At 49.6% G+C, this 16,151-nt stretch overlaps 3 protein-coding genes across 4 annotated transcripts in view; 2 read left to right on the top strand and 1 right to left on the bottom strand.

The window, feature by feature from the left end:
- The first annotated feature begins 4,831 nt into the window (after positions 1–4,831).
- LOC131269296 (peroxidase) lies at positions 4,832–9,194 on the top strand. The gene is made up of 6 exons (XM_058271647.1): positions 4,832–5,025; positions 5,103–5,276; positions 5,347–6,840; positions 6,923–7,201; positions 7,269–7,365; positions 9,150–9,194. Exons 1-6 carry the CDS (start codon positions 4,832–4,834, stop codon positions 9,192–9,194), a joined length of 2,283 nt encoding a protein of 760 aa, XP_058127630.1.
- Positions 9,195–10,038: 844 nt separating this feature from the next.
- On the bottom strand, positions 10,039–11,664 carry LOC131269622 (mannose-6-phosphate isomerase). The gene is made up of 2 exons (XM_058272081.1): positions 11,271–11,664; positions 10,039–11,203 (listed from the first exon to the last, which is right to left on the bottom strand). Exons 1-2 carry the CDS (start codon positions 11,577–11,579, stop codon positions 10,286–10,288), a joined length of 1,227 nt encoding a protein of 408 aa, XP_058128064.1. The 5' UTR covers positions 11,580–11,664; the 3' UTR covers positions 10,039–10,285.
- A 435-nt stretch (positions 11,665–12,099) lies between these two features.
- Positions 12,100–16,151, top strand: part of LOC131269546 (protein lap4) — a 60,313-nt gene continuing 56,261 nt past the window's right edge. For both annotated transcript variants that reach the window (XM_058271967.1, XM_058271966.1), the window contains exon 1: positions 12,100–12,198. The gene's annotated coding sequence lies outside the window, so the exon portion shown is untranslated. The remainder of the gene's footprint in view (positions 12,199–16,151) is intronic.

Raw genomic sequence — 16,151 nt, 5'->3', positions numbered from 1 at the left:
TCGCCGTACGCAACCCCAGTCTGCATTCGTACCCCCAAGGTTACTATACCCTTCCAAATTCCCATCGCACGCTTGACTTTTTGAAAGACTCTGCAACCGGGTCGTTGAAAGGTGCTCCATAAAATTAGCATTTTATGCCCTCCCCGACCCCAAAGAAGGCGATCCACGCTTGGGCAACGGCGCAACGGTGTAAAATATCAACATAAATCTGTTGGAAAATATATATAGGCAATTTCAATTTCAACCGGTACACATTCCGTCGCAATTAGCACGCGGCGGGTTTTTCCACGGCTTCGCAGATTTTCTTTGAATGCTCCAATCAGAGCCAAAAAGGGAAAGGAAACGAGGTTGAATTGAAATGAAATTGAAAATAAATACCACCGCAGAAACAAGCAACCGGGCAAAAAGCAAGAAGCCGAGATGTGGTTATCGTCAAGAGGGCCGCATCAACATAAAAAACGGGGCCCCCGGGTGCTGAGATGATTCACGCCGGTGATGACTTCAGCGAGATAAAGATTTCCCTTTCCCCCCCCAAGCGGGTTGGGTTTCTTTTTCCACCGGGGCGTTTTCCTCCAGCCAGTCAGCGGCCGCAAGTGGAATCGAAACCCGTTACCAAGCCCAAACCACCAAACCTTCCCGCGACGAATGTCTTCTTGACATTCCCACGTGGCTGCACTTGGGGTTCGAGCTGAAGCGAAAGGAACCTTTTTTTTTTTGGTGGAGTTCATGTTTTTTCGGAATAGGGTGATTTTTCGGTACTCAAGTGCGGGCGACCCAACCCAACAGCGAGTGGTGGGTTTTTATTTCTTGCTGTTGCCAACACCGACCGACACCCCTGAGCTGTCAACAACACCGAGTCACAAAACGCCTTTTGGGTCGATTGCGATCAATTTAGCTGGTGTTAATGTACATTTTCTCCTCCGTTTTAACCACTTGCCTGGGTAACTCGATCGTATAGACACTACGAACAATAAAGGCCAGAAAAGTTGCCAGAAGTGATGTAATTCCATGTTCGTACGGTTCCTCTTCGGTCGGGTTACCGGAAGGGCAAGGGTGGGTTGCGTGCAACTATGAACCTGTAAAATGTTGAGTCCTCTCTGATCGGATTTCGGATCTTTCTAATAGTCATTCAGGTGTTTGGTGAACAAATTGGTAACGTTGCGGTACAAGACATTATACGCCACTCGACAGTTCGTAATGGAACACTGTGCAATGACCCGTCTTACACGACCGAACCCTTAAAGGCTCAATAATTGGTAGATTAATCAAATATTTTCTAACGAAAGGAAAATAATGAAACACGAAACATAAAAATGGCTTGGTTGAATACAGTTCGTAAAATTTATTAAACTTCTTGAAAAACAAAACAAAATGATTTTCGCAAATGGTACTTATCACTAGAGTTTCAAAAACAAGATTGGATGGGAATAAAATAAACCAAGACCAATAAGCAGGTACCAAGACACAGTATAAATTGAATTCAAAGAATTAAATGTAGCAATTTTTGTACAAAATATTAAGACAGCCATTACGCAATATTGAATAATCGTGAATTAGTGTCATAAATTATTTTTTATGTGAATAAAAGGAGCTACACTTGCTTCTATTTGAGCGACTGTATTGCTACCCAATCGCTTCTGAGGGTTAACCTGAATTACCTTCTTCGTTCTTTTTCTATTTACTTGTTTTGCATCGCTTCTGCGGCGTGTCCGCGCTCCATCTTGGCGACGCGATCCGCCGCCCAATTTCACGGTCGGTGTCATTGCCCTTTTACGGATGCCATAGCCCGCCAAAGAAGGGCAACCCCGTTGGAAGGCGGGACACATTAGCTCCCGCCGGGGGAAAAAAAAAAAATAAAACCGGTCGATCTCGAAATCGAGCGACGAAATGAAAACAAACACTCGAGGAAAGGCAAATAAAATCAGCTAAACGCGGGCCGCTTGGTTTAGATCCGATGGCGATCGGCACTAAAACGGCATTCGCACACACACACAGGCCCGCGTCATTCGTGCAGCGTCCCGTGTCGATCGACCTCGAAACGGAGGGTTTAACACAGCGTACGAACTGGGCCAACCTGGAACGGAAGAAGGTGAATTCTCTCCGACACTGTGTGGCTGTCGTGTGTCAAAACAGGCTCTTCTAGGCTGGCACCTGGTGGTGGGTACGCCAGGGGAAGCCTTATCTGTGCAACACAGACATTGACTGGAACCGGCGGCTGGCTGTGGCAGATCGGATAAGGCACTTTTACTTTCCTCTGCGGAGTCTGGTTTCGGATCAGGTTTTATTTTGCGAAGTACCGAGCGTTCGCAATCGATGCGTGTAGCACGCCAAGGGTTGAAACGCGCCACAAACATGCCATGGACAGCCACGCAGCCAGGGTCTGAGGATGACGTCCCGGGCGTGAAGGTGACGTTGCGAGTTCGATGCTCCCGCCGGATGCGCGTACCCAGATAAGAAAAGCACAGTGAGGAAAATTAGCCAATAAAAATAAAAGCCAACTCGCCCTCCAGCTGTGTGTGAGTGTTGTGCGTGTGGGGTGTTTTTCATTTTGAAGTATTTTCCCCGCGAGACTCCCGGGTTCGGGGTTGCTATTTTTCTTCCACTGCACACATTTCCAACCGAGGATCGAGTTTCGAGGCGTACAGTGTGTGCCGTAGAAAGTGCAGCTGACTGACCGGCTGGAAGCACGAGACCGCCCAGCCTCTAACGATATATGTAGCTAGTTCCGGTGAAAGGCCGACGCCGCAGAAGCTCCCGGGTTTTACAAGTTTGGCGAGACTCAAAGATGCACCGGTTGTGAGGTTGGTTGATCTTGCTACCTAGGGCAAGCGATAAGGTTGGAGGGTAAGCTATTGTATGTCGTCCCTGCATTGCAGTCCACCATCTGCTGATTACATCATTGTAAGCGATCAGCTCATCACAGTCGTCCGATCTGATCAGGCCAAAGTCGCTTCCCCCAAACGAGGCTAGGCTACACTTTCCACCCAGATGGTGAAGGTGATGCAAAACGTCATGTCATGGCACGTCATCCCGTCTTTGGGAGTCGGCTCTATATGAACTCCCCGGGCGGGTAGAGTGTCTAAATCAAAAAGCCCTATTCCTCAACCGCTAGAAATTGCAAGATCCTGTACCAGGTGTGTGACGCAATACGTCAGCCAGCATTTTCCAAACGGGGGGATTCGAAACCCGTATCGGGGCTAATGTCAGACGAATCGAATCCCTTCGTCGGATTCGTGCTTTTCTTTTTCGCGTGTTTGTTCATCGCCAGCGCGGCGGATAGACTTTCTGCGGTTGTTTTTTTCTACCCGCTTAACCCTCTTATTATTCGCCTCCAATTCGTCCCACATCGCAGAGGAATTCTTTTGCGCCGGTACTCTACCCGGTGCCGGTGACATGTGTGGTGAAATTGCGAAAAACGACACTCGGCAAATCGGCATCGACATCGGGCCCATAGTAATGCTGGCGAAGCAGTCCGTTCAGCTCTTTGTTACGGATCTGCAATCTGTCTGGTAACACGAACAACAAAAAAAAAAAGCACACCTGTCCCTCATGCGCGCATGCGATCGATCACAATGAACTGTCATATAGCGTCGCTCTCCATCTGCGTGAATACACCGTTCGGGGTGCCACGGCTCGAGCTCCGGTGGCTCCTAACGGCAACTTATTAGCAATGCGCAAACAACGACGCAGCATGCGTCCTATGTGCACACCGTTCGTCTATCGATATTCACCGCACATACGCTGCGCACTGCGTTTGACGGCGATCAGGTAGGCCTGACCTGATTGTCAGTCTCATTAAAGTGTGCTTTGAGATACATGAACCGGCGAGTGCCCGCGGTGAACGGATCAACGCAGCGAGCTACAGCGGCCGTGTCTGGCCCGGCTTAAGAAGAAGCCATTGGTGTGTGCTTGTGGCGTACTTCTGCGGACCACATCCTGCCCCGGTGCACGTGCCACCTGGCACGGCGTACGCAATTTAGGTTGCTCTTGTTTCGTGCAAATGGTCAGCACATCTCGATGGCCGTTGGTGTTAGCACACACCTCATTGACATTCCGATGACTGCGGTTTGTCGATGCTCAACCATGCCGTTCGCTCGCGGCTATCACCGGTAATGGTTAGTTAATATTCATCTCGATCCCGCGGCCACCTGTGGAGGTTCTCGCCAGCGTACGCAACATCGACGAGTCTGAAGAATGTGTGGCGCACCACCTCGCAGGCAGGACTCTCGGCAGGACCGACGTAGAAGTAGAATGTTGTGCTACCACCTCTGCATCCCGAGCCAGTGCGTGCTAGATTTCGAACGGGCAGCGAGTGGTCTGCGCGGTCAGCCTACCACTTCTTCGGTTTGCATGTCCTTACCACGCAACAGTGCGTTGGTAGAGTATCGCGTACGCAATGGCGTACGTACCGCTGGCAGCTGGCAACAGTTCAGAAAACAAAAGTGAAAGTAAAGTAGGACCACCGGCTGGAACTAGCTTCAGCTAGCGAGAAGCGGTCCCTCCCTGCCATCAGCTGAGATCGTAAATGAGTCTGAAATGTGTGTGCACCTTATGTGTTTTTTTAAGTTTTACCCTCCGCTCCGTGTGTACGGGTCTCGTGCATGCTTGCTGCACCTCCTAACTGCCAACGTTCGGTGAAGGTGCCTACAATGTGGGTAGTCACGCAAGGCAATTACTGGATGCGTTACTGCCTCCTCTGCCACCAGCGTGCACGACGCTGGTCTGCAAAAGAACACTTATAAGCGGATGTTTTCCTATTTTTCCGGCTAGCAAGCACAAACGGTTGTGTGGAAAGGAAGACATACCGCCAGTAAAGACATACCGGACCAAAATGGCAGCCTCTCTCTTCTCCCATTTTTTCCCCCTTCCCAGGTTACTGGCGATAGCGGCGGCTATTGCGATCGTGGGCATCCATGGGCAATTTCTGGCCTTCGACCAGCACGCTACCGAGTGTGCGCTGTACGTGAACGGTCCCGGCAAGTCGTCCGCCTTTGACTACAACCTGAACCTGTTCCGTGGAACCATGTAAGTATTTTTCGGCGGGCGCAGCTACTTGGAACTTGGACTTGAAACGTGCGTGCACTTTCTCTACTTTCGCACAGTTCCCCGCTGCATGCCGATCAGACCACCTGCATTACGTACGATGCCATCAACCAGGCGTACCTGGATGCCCGGAAGCGGATCCGCGTGTCGCAACCGAAAGGTGATTGGAAGACGGAGGACATCGCCACCGTGGGTGAGCTGCTGCTAGACATTTCGATTCAGCTGGCCAGAACGTAAGTTTCGCGTTTATGGTGGTGGTTTCCCTAGTGGCGCTGACTCCATCCATGTCTACTACTCTCACAGGTACGGACTGTCATACGAGGAGATCGAGAAGGGTCTTCCCTCGATCGACACCTCGAAGACGTTGATTCGGGAGGTGTGCCCAGCGTTCCTGTCCGGTGTGGAGTGCCGCCCGGGCAAGTACCGACGTGTGGACGGTCTCTGCAATAACCTGAAGCACCCGACGTGGGGTGCAGCGATGACGCCCTTCCAGCGCCTGATCGGTCCGCTCTACTCGGACGGAATCAACGCACCGCGCATCTCGATCACCGGCCACGACCTGCCACTGTCGCGTGTCGTTTCGCGCACGATCCACCCGGACGAGGGCTACCATGACCACGCCGGCACGGTGTTCGTCATCGCCTGGGGTCAGTTTATGGACCACGACTTCACGCTAACGGCCACCCCGCTCGACCCGATCAACCGCAACGACCCGGAGGAGTGCTGCAAGCGTCCGCCGCACCTGAAGCACCCGTACTGTAACGAGATTCGCGTGCCAGACGACGACTACTTCTACCGCCTGTTCAACGTCAAGTGTATCGACTTCGTGCGTGGCTTCCCGTCTCCCCGGCCCGGATGTCGACTCGGCTCGCGCCAGCAGTTCAACACGCTCACCTCGGTCATCGACGGCAACACCATCTACGGCGTGAACGAGAAGTTCACGCGGAAGCTCCGCACGGGCTACAACGGACTGCTGCGCATGAACCCGGTGTTCGCCGAGTACGGCCTGAAGGATCTGCTGCCACTGAAGCTCGACATCCCGGACGAGGGATGCACGCGCCCGAACAAGAGCATGTTCTGCTTCGAGGCCGGCGAGATCCGCGTCAACGAGCAGCTGGTACTGACCTGCATGCACACGCTGTTGGCCCGCGAGCACAACCGCATCGCGACCGAGCTCGGCAAGATCAACCCGCACTGGGACGACGAGACGCTGTTCCAGGAGTCGCGCCGCATCAACATCGCCATCATCCAGCACATCACCTACAACGAGTTCCTACCGATCCTGCTCGGCAAGGAGGTGATGGAGAAGTTCGGCCTGCTCACGCAGAAGGAGGGCTACTGGGATGGCTACGACGAGACCGTCAACCCGGCCATCATCGATTCGTTTGCGTCCGCCGCCTTCCGTTTCGGCCATTCGCTGCTGCCGACCGCCGTTGAGCGCTGGTCGAAGGCGCACAAGTTCATCGCCTCCAAGCGCCTGTCGGACCTGATCCGTCGCCCGTACGATCTGTACCGCGCGGGCGTCTACGACGAGTACCTGATGGGACTGATGAATCAGGTTGCACAGGCCATGGATGACTCGATCACGCAGGAGGTCACCAACCATCTGTTCAAGAAGGAGGGCGCCCGCTTCGGCATGGATCTGGTGTCGTTCAACATGCAGCGCGGCCGAGAGTTCGGCGTGCCCGGCTACATGGAGTTCCGCAAGTTCTGCGGTCTGCCGACCTCCGATAACTTCCAGGAGCTGTTCGGTTCCATGCCCAACGAGACCGTACGTCGCTACGAGAGCATCTTCGAGTAAGTATTCAAAAACCTCCTGCAGACCTCCTCAGTGTGGCATCGTTCTAATTGATTTGATCCGTCAACCGTGCGTCTATAGACATCCGGCCGATGTGGATCTGTGGTCCGGTGGTGTGTCGGAACGCTCGCTGCCCGGCTCGATGCTGGGACCGACCTTCGCCTGCATCATCGCCACCCAGTTTAGCTACGTTCGCCGCGGTGACCGCTTCTGGTACGAGCTGCCCAACCAGCCCTCGTCTTTCACGCCCGAGCAGCTGCAGGAGGTCCGCAAGGCGAAGCTGTCGCGACTTATCTGCGACAACACCGACCTTATCGACACCGTGCAAATCTACCCGATGGTGTTGCCGGACCATGAAATGTAAGTACTTGCGTCGATCGGCAAATCCAGGCGTCTCGCTAACCTCACAACTTTCTAAACCCTGCAGCAACCCCCGAGTGCCATGCAAGAGCGGAATCCTTCCATCTATCGATCTGACGAAATGGGCCGACTACGGACATGAGACCCATTCGCCGCATCAATATGTAAGTACACTGGGCCCAAAGTTAATCCGGACGCTCAAAAAATGAGCATGCGTCCGACTTTGTGGTCGATTTTAGAGTACTTAGAATTGATAACAATGATTTTTGTTCATTGCATCTTCTTGGTGCACCTTCCTACGAAGTATGTGCAAAAAGAACGGTGAAAAAAATCGTACCCAAACGGCGCAATAAACAATAGAGTGGAAAAAGTCAGAATTTTGACGGCCAATCGCAAAGTCGGACAGTTATATTTCATCGTATTTTTGTTAGCTAAAGTGGTGTGTAAGTTAGTTTCGACACTTGATATTTGTTATTATCGATGCAGAAGACTCTTGGGCATCGTTAGAAGCACTCGGATAATTCGATTTATTATATTATTGAAGTTTTTATTGAGATATGCGTCACACTACTTTGTTGGAACGAAACGTCATCATTTATTCATCATAACGATGGAAAAAGATTTCAAAACATATGAAATTAGACTTACATTAGCAAACTAACAGATTCAGACATCATTAAAAAGTATAACACTTCAAAAAGTATCCTAAAATCACCAAAGAACTGCTCTTTGCAGTACACAATTCGGGAAAGGGGAGGTAGAATGATTCAAAAAACCATTTGATGTAACCCAGTTACTATTGCCCGTCTACTAATTCTCAACTACTTCCCTAATATTATGTAATTTTCCAACTCCTTTAGCTTACATGCACTCTCATATTATTTTGGAACCTTTAAAAACTCGGACAGTTTTGGTGAAACCCTTTCCCTCGAACGCACCATATGTATCGCCTTCTATCTGAGAAAAAATTGCGAATTTTTGTGTCAACTGTAAACAGGACATGCACAAAATATCATGATTGTTTAACTTTAACTATCTTTTCGACGTAGAATGATATAATTTGTTCCTAAAATCATTATATTTATCGATATCAGTTCTAGCAACAAAATCGTAGTTTTCAATTTTTCTCCGATATTAAAGATTTCTTTCCCGGGGTTCTGGCATGCAGCCCATTGCAGTGTAAATAGTTCCTTATAGTTAGAGTACTTAACAAACACTTTTAGTAAAGTTTCTTTTAAGTAGTAAAGTAGTAAAAGGGATGAATCGATTGGTTCTACCTCCCCTTTCCCGAATTGTGTGCTGCAAAGAGCAGTTCTTTGGTGATTTTAGGATACTTTTTGAAGTGTTATACTTTTTAATGGTGTCTAAATCTGTTAGTTTGCTAATGTAAATCTCATTTCATATGTTTTGAAATCTTTTTCCATCGTTATGATGGATAAATGATGACGTTTCGTTCCAACAAAGTAGTGTGACGCATATCTCAATAAAAACTTCAATAATATAATAAATCGAATTATCCGAGTGCTTCTAACGATGCCCAAGAGTCTTCTGCATCGATAATAACAAATATCAAGTGTCGAAACTAACTTACACACCACTTTAGCTAACAAAAATACGATGAAATATAACTGTCCGACTTTGCGATTGGCCGTCAAAATTCTGACTTTTTCCACTCTATTGTTTATTGCGCCGTTTGGGTACGATTTTTTTCACCGTTCTTTTTGCACATACTTCGTAGGAAGGTGCACCAAGAAGATGCAATGAACAAAAATCATTGTTATCAATTCTAAGTACTCTAAAATCGACCACAAAGTCGGACGCATGCTCATTTTTTGAGCGTCCGGATTAACTTTGGGCCCAGTGTATAGCCATCCGGCCATCGTCAAATTGATGCGACAGATTGAGAGCGATAAACACTAATCCACCACTTCACATCTCGTTTTCGCAGCAATTTTTGAACGACATTCCCGAGACGATCGGCTTTAAGAAATAGGAAGCTAAAGTGAATCGACGTTTGCCACCTCACAACGTTCGCTGAGATTCTAGAATTATTGTTTACCTTTTACTTTTTTTGTTTTCGTATTTAACATCGTTCTTCAGCAGCCGGGCAAAGTGGGGCGGGCAGCAGGCATCGCATAAACTCGAAACATTTCCTTCAGCCATTAGAAAAGAGCTAACTTCCCGCAGTCCACCTTTCAAGTTTTCGGTCTCGTCTAGCATTTAATCGTAAGGACCTTCTCATCCCTTCACGCCCTTTGAGTCTCCCCTACTCCTTCTGCCATTCTGCCCTGTACTCATTGTATTATACACATTTCATGAACTACTTCAAATCACCCCGCTTCTAAAATATTGTTATTTGCGAGCAGTACCTAAGCCTTTGCTCCCGTAAAACAAATGCATTTAGCCGAAGCAAATCTTCGGCGGAGACGCAGCCCTAGGAAATAATGAACACACGGTTGGCACTGGAAGGAAAGAAAAGACAAATGCACCCGCATACGTCGTGCTACGCCTCAGTCGCTTCTCCCGGGGTGGATTTTGCGCCATCTTTGTCGGCAGCCTCAAACCTCAATCAAACCAGCCATCGACCACCGCTACTTACCGGTGAACTACGGAACAATGTTCTGACCCATCTCCCGCCTTTCGGATACCCCTAGCCATTGCCATCAACAATCAACAATCTTCGATCGCTCGCACGAGTCGGCTTAGAATAGGTGTCACGTAAATCCAGTCCCCGGTTGAGGCGAGGATGTGCGGAATCCTACAAGAACAAGTGCTGCCACCGGCGTTCTTCACCTTAAGACAGTTATATACATATATACATTAAAATCATACGTTGATTCTGTTTTACCGTTTTTATTTTTTACTTTATAATTTAGAACGGCCCTTGTTTTGTGTAATATTTATGTAAATAATAAATTGTTCGATCAAATTCGTAATGCGTTTTTCCCCCCGGACGACGGGATTTCACCGAACCGCGGATTAACAGCCTTTTCTTCCCAGAAACGAGTTCTTCCTGCTAGATAAAGAGTTTTGCTACGATCTATTCCTACTAATTTTCTTATCCACTGCAAGGAAACAGCATTCCTAGTTATCTGTGGCTTCGAAATCATTGGACATAGCCTGAAAGGCCAGAAATTCCTCACCTGTTGCGTCTACCTCTAACTTTACCGTACGCCCAAGTTTGCTGGGGAGGAAGCATATTTTACCAAAGCCTAGTTCGATTGGCTCGTCCTGATCCAACGGCAACCGACCCTTTCCACCAAGCACGAGCAGCACGGAACCGTTCGCCGGATTGGAGAGGGTGTATTCGCGTACTGGTGCCGGCAGTCTAATTTCCGACACGGCGAAGTCCTTCACCGGCGGGAGGAACGTTTTCGTGTGTGGCTGCACGGTTGGTTGTAGGAGCTTCGGTTGAAAGATCATGCTGTTGGCGGGTGCACAGCGATAGGATACGAGTCGCAGGAGTGTGTCGACGTCTTTGAACTTTGGTGTCAAGCCCGCCCGGACTACGTTGTCTGAGCACGCCATGCACTCCACACAGTCGCCATCGAGGTACGCGTGCGGCACGTTCGCCGCCAGGTAGATCGCCTGGCCGGGTTTCAACCGCAAGTAGTTCAGGAAGTAGATCGATAGCACACCCACGTCGGCTCCAAAGTCATCGTACAGGCGCTGGAACAGTTTGTCCAGCAAAGCCGGTTCACCAGTGCGGATGCGTTCGGCAATACTGTTGATGCAGCGCTCGATGGCAGACTGGTCACTATGCATGAGCCGCTCGTACGCTACCTTAACGGCATCTTCTTCCTTCGCAGCGAACTTTTGCAGCACGTCCTCTCCTAGCAGTACCCGCAGCTCTCTTGAAGCATTCAGCAGCTCCGCAGTTGCATCGTACTGTCTAAAACCACATAGCGCTTGAAACTCGGTCAGCGCGATAGCCAACTCGGGCTTATGGTTTGGATCCTTGTAAACGTCGGGAAACTTTTCGTGCAGTTTTTCCGCCTCTACCTACGGAAGGGAAGAAATATGTAGTGTCTCTTGTTGCTTTATGAAACAAAGATAAACAAAAACATACCTTATCGGGATGAACCTGCACACTGAGGGCCTTCCGGATGCTTAGCACCTTCAGCAGAAACGGTAGCTGGCTCGCCGTTTCCTTACCGATCATTCCGACCGGGTCGTTCTGTATAGCTTGCTGCAGGGTCGTTCCATCACGCTTCAGGGTTGCCGGTCCGTTGACGTGGTCTCCCATCCACAGTTCGGCGTACGGACAATCGTCCTTTATCTCCAGCGTATCACTGTTCGCCTTCGCCAGCTGTGCGACGTAGGACTGCTCGCCGATCTTACCCCAGTCGTAGTTCTTCACATTGCCGACGATTTCCATTTCAGCAACTTCGTTTCTCTGGAAGGCGACTTGGTTATTTATTAATTTTCGCGTTTGTAATAAACGATGAAGTGTATCTATTGACGTGTTTTGGTTTTGTTTTAATTTTTCCGTCAACTGTCAGGGCAAAGTCAAGACGGGATTCCGCATTACTATCGCAGCGCCATCTTGCTGTGGGTGTCTCAAACTTTGACTTTGGATTCAGGGTTGTAGCCGAACGGTCAACTGTGTTGTTTCTGCTGTTTTTGTGATGGACGAAGCATTTGTGGCTAAATTATGATATTTCAATTATGTACGACTGCCAAGCACACTTGTTGGTTGTGAAGAAATTGTCTGTTACCCTCAAGAGGGTCTGTAACTTCCGTCAACTCCGTGTCGTAAACAGCGACCGTCTAGATTATGCTGTGAGTGCCCTCTCCCGATCGGGAGAGGCGTAAGTGGAACGCACATTCCGGGGCAAGTCGGGCTTTGCTGCTGCTGCGGGGCCCATTCAGTTGACTGTCTCGTGTTGCCAACGGTAGAGGTGCGTGCAGTGGTGCGTTGTGAATGGCGTAATTGGGCTTGGTGTAGTCGATGTCGGCCGCCCCCTTCTGGTGTGACGTTAAGTGTTTGTGAAACGGTACATAACGGCATCATCGCGGCATGTCTCCCTCAGCCATCCGTTTTGTAGAACGATGAATGAAAATGCCCTCCCTCCGCACGGTGGCGTTCGAGGAGGGCTTGGTTTACCTGGACACTGCAAAGAACGACTAGAAGCAATGGGTTTTTGCGCTGTCCGAATGTTGTGTGCTCTCGGTTCAGTTTCCTTCCTTCCGTACCCGTTTGGCGATGGCTGCTGGGCGCGTCGTTCGACGCTGCGGATCGGGTTTTCCGGTGGTTTACTGGCAGCTGCATCAAATTCCATTCGCTCCGAGGCATCGACGGTGATTCGATTCGCCATTTCCGGACGAAGCGGACGGCGCCAAACCGTGAAGCCATTCCGTAGGCTCCGTAGAGGGGTCAGTGGGAACACGCTCCGGAGGCGAAGCCCCGTAACATTGGGTCGGGTCAGGATGTGCGAAGCACGGAGTGGTCCTGCGTGTGTGTGCAAAAGCATTGTGTGCGCAGCGAATGCCCGTCTTCATACGTCAAAAACAATCGGCCGCGATTCGGTCGTTGGCATACTATTGTGGCGGGCGTTAGTCGGCACCCAGCGAACCCACCAATGGGCCTCACATATTATCCTAAGGATTGTTTTAGTAATATGCTGAGGCTGACTAAAGCCCGTCGTTTGCAACCAACTCGGCGGTGCATTCTCAAGCGACGGGAAGATGTCAAAGATGCGTCTTATGACAATCTTTCTAGCGGTGCATTCGAAATGCATGCAGCTCGTCGCGGTCGTTTTCAATTGTTGCACCAATACATCGAACCGCGGGGATGCACGCTTCCTGCTACCGCCACCGTCGTCGCCACCGTCGCTGGCAGACTAGTTTTAGTTGGGTTGTTGCTGCTGTCTAACCCTCACAGCGCCATCGCACAGTGCTCCTGGAAGATGGATATTTCCCCGTCAGACCGAGTTAAAATTTGATATGGTTTTATGAACTTGGTTCATGATTAGAATTTATATACTCGTATTTTGTCCTTTTGGGAACGTTTAATCAATTTGGTTTTGCCAAAACCCCAGAGATTATCGTTTGTTTACGTTTCCACTTTCTAGAGTTCGTGCAAATAATGGGCTAAAACCTTTGAAGAAGCTTCTATTTGGTGCTATACATTACATCAACGGTTCGGTCCCATTGACGTGATTTGTATGAAAATTTATAGCTCGATGCGGTCGGATTGATTCGATCATAATCGGTGCTGAAGCTGTGTATCTTACTTGAAACTTTCATTATCGTGCACCAATTTTTTTATTGCCGAAAGTTAGATTTCATTGCAATGTTGTATTACTTAGCCAACCTGGTTGGAAAATGCATTTATTACTTGTTGACCTCTCCGGTTTGATTTCCTTTCAATGAAAGATGGCACTCGACTAACAGTGTCGTCAAAAAGGAACAACCTTTATTACACAGATATGTGATGTTCAGTCCTAGAAATTGAGCTGATTTGTTGTCTCTTAAAACGGGTATACATTTTGAAATAGTCCAGTGGAGTTCAAATTTTCAATTTTATTCTCACTCATAGTTTAACCGGCGGTTAAGTTGGTTGTATTAAACAGATTTATCACATTATTCGAAGAAAGATCACAATTTGTATGCTTTTAATGAACCACTGTGCGGCTTTCGATATGTCCATGCATAAGCATGTTGGTCGTGGTGTGTCAAGTTGACAAGCGCCCGAGCGGGACGGCACGCTACCGACATGCTATTCATGCCATTTCCTCTCGACCCGTGGAGGGCAGCAACGTCTTCATTCACGCTACCCGCTTCACATTAGTGCGTGAAACTTCACGGGAACAGGGTGTGTGCCAGTACGCTGTCGTGTGTTGACAGGGTAAACTCGCCTGTGAAGCGCTACTCGTGGTCGCGATTTTTTAATTCATACATTTAGCAAAGCGCCACCGCTCCAGGAACAAAGTGGGCAACCCTTTTAATAATTTCCTCCCCCAATCCAGCGCCAGTGGCGTTCGTGGCGTTGTGCGTGCCCGCGTGTGCTTGTGTGTGTGTGTGTGCGTGTTTGTGTACGTGTATGTTTTACGGTTCGGAACCCACTCCCGCTCTCGCCCCCTGCTCGCTCCGCGGGGTTGATGACAGTATGTGGCATCATCCTCTTTTCTGTTTTCTTGGGTTGATTGTTTTTCAGCTCGGTTCTGCGTCCGCCGTCCCGTTGCTGTTGTTCGCCTCTGCCTCTGCTTTCTGGAAAAACTGTTTCACGTCAAAAAAAAACCCCGAACCGAATGCTATCTCCGGCGTGCGTAAACCGCGTACGGAGCCAATTGCCAAATTCCGGTCGCGCGCGGGTTCGCGATCTCGCGATTTCCCATCCATACACTCCGACCCCGACCCTCCCCCGGTTCGCCCCGTCGGTTTCCACTGCATCCACCGCCCAGGATCGCACGGTATGCCGAAATATGTGTTTTTCTTTTATTTTTCCTTGCGTTCGTCGTCGTCGTCGCCGCCGTCGTGTGTGTTGGTGTTTGTGTGTTCGTGTGCGTGTACGTGGCTTTGAAAATGGTGGGCGTTTGGTTGGAACTGTACAAGGTGCAGAGGTCTACTTTCGCCGTGTCCGTTCTGCAGTGTTGAATCTTTTCTTCTATCTAACGTTTTTGTTGTTGCCCCCCAGGGTTTACCCTCCCGGTTTTTGCTACATTAAAATGTTAAACCCTCCCTCCCGCCCGTGGGTGTTTGATGTTGCTGGGAGTGAAGAGTTGTGGAGTTTTTCCTTTTCTTCTTTCTATGTTTCATTGTCATGTTACTGTTTTTGCTCCACATCTCTCCCGAACGTTAAACGAAGGGCAGTGGGGAAGTGTTGCTACTTTGTGCACCGTTGGCTTTTGTTGCCATCATATCGAAAACTCAACCCATCAACCCCAGCAACCAACAGCTATCAACCCTCGAGCAAGCAGCAGCAGCAGCACCGGCAGAACAGAGAAAGAAACACACCAATGTCCACCGTTCTTCAATCAACAGGCGACTCCGGTGGTGTTCAGTGTGCGTCGCGTACCCCCCCACCAAATCGAAGAAAGCCACCGACGAACACTTGTAAACACCGGGCAAACCTCGCGGGTTTGTGGAAAAATAGATGACGGTGTTCGCAGAGCCATTTAATGTTTCGCCCGTCGGGCTCCTGCCTCCTTGAGCAAGTACGTTGACAAACAACAACGGGCAAACGAGCCGGAACAGAAGGAGCGAAGGAAAAACAACACATTAACACACGCGGCACATCAAGGGCAAGGGGACGGAGGGGATGGAGGAAAGCGGGCAAACAAATTAGCCCGTCCGTTTTGCTGCGTGCGTGAGCTTCGCGTGAAACGCGGCGGCAACGTGACTCATTGAAGAGGGCAAAATTAAAGGAAACGGTGGTATGCACTTTTGCGGCAAACATACTTAAGGCCCGGCCTGACGAAAAGATAAACCACTCGGTCAGAAAATCCCACGGATGCTTCCGGATGGTTAAACAGCAGCAATAATGGCAGAGCTACATGGTGAAAGATGGGAGGCGAACGTGTGACACGCGAAACGAAAACACCAGACCAACCAACTGTTGCCACACTCCCGCTTTGTCCCCGTCAGGCAGATGCCGGTCGGTTCCTAGGTCCCCGCTCACGAGGGAAAACTCAAAGCTTTTTAAAAGCAACGGGTAAAAACCGAAAGATCACTCCGATGGGGTTTGTCTTTCGTTGACCCTTTTCCGGGAAATCCATTCCCTGCCGAACGAGGGGGCCGATTTTGGGGCCGCCTTGTGTGTACATTCACTTTCCTTAGTTTGCCAAAACTTTTCCCAATATTGCTCCGTACTCTAATACCGGACCCCCTCTCTATCAATTAACGATCTTTGTTTTTCCAGAAGTGCTTCCATTTTTAGGAACCCTTCTGTCCCATCGCAGGTAGTCCGGGTTCCTCTGGGGCCGCACTTTCCGGGTAGCATGTAGTT

The sequence above is a fragment of the Anopheles coustani genome, chromosome X (assembly GCF_943734705.1).
Source record: "Anopheles coustani chromosome X, idAnoCousDA_361_x.2, whole genome shotgun sequence".
Lineage (NCBI taxonomy): Eukaryota > Metazoa > Arthropoda > Insecta > Diptera > Culicidae > Anopheles > Anopheles coustani.
This window is presented reverse-complemented; position numbering and strand designations above follow the sequence as displayed.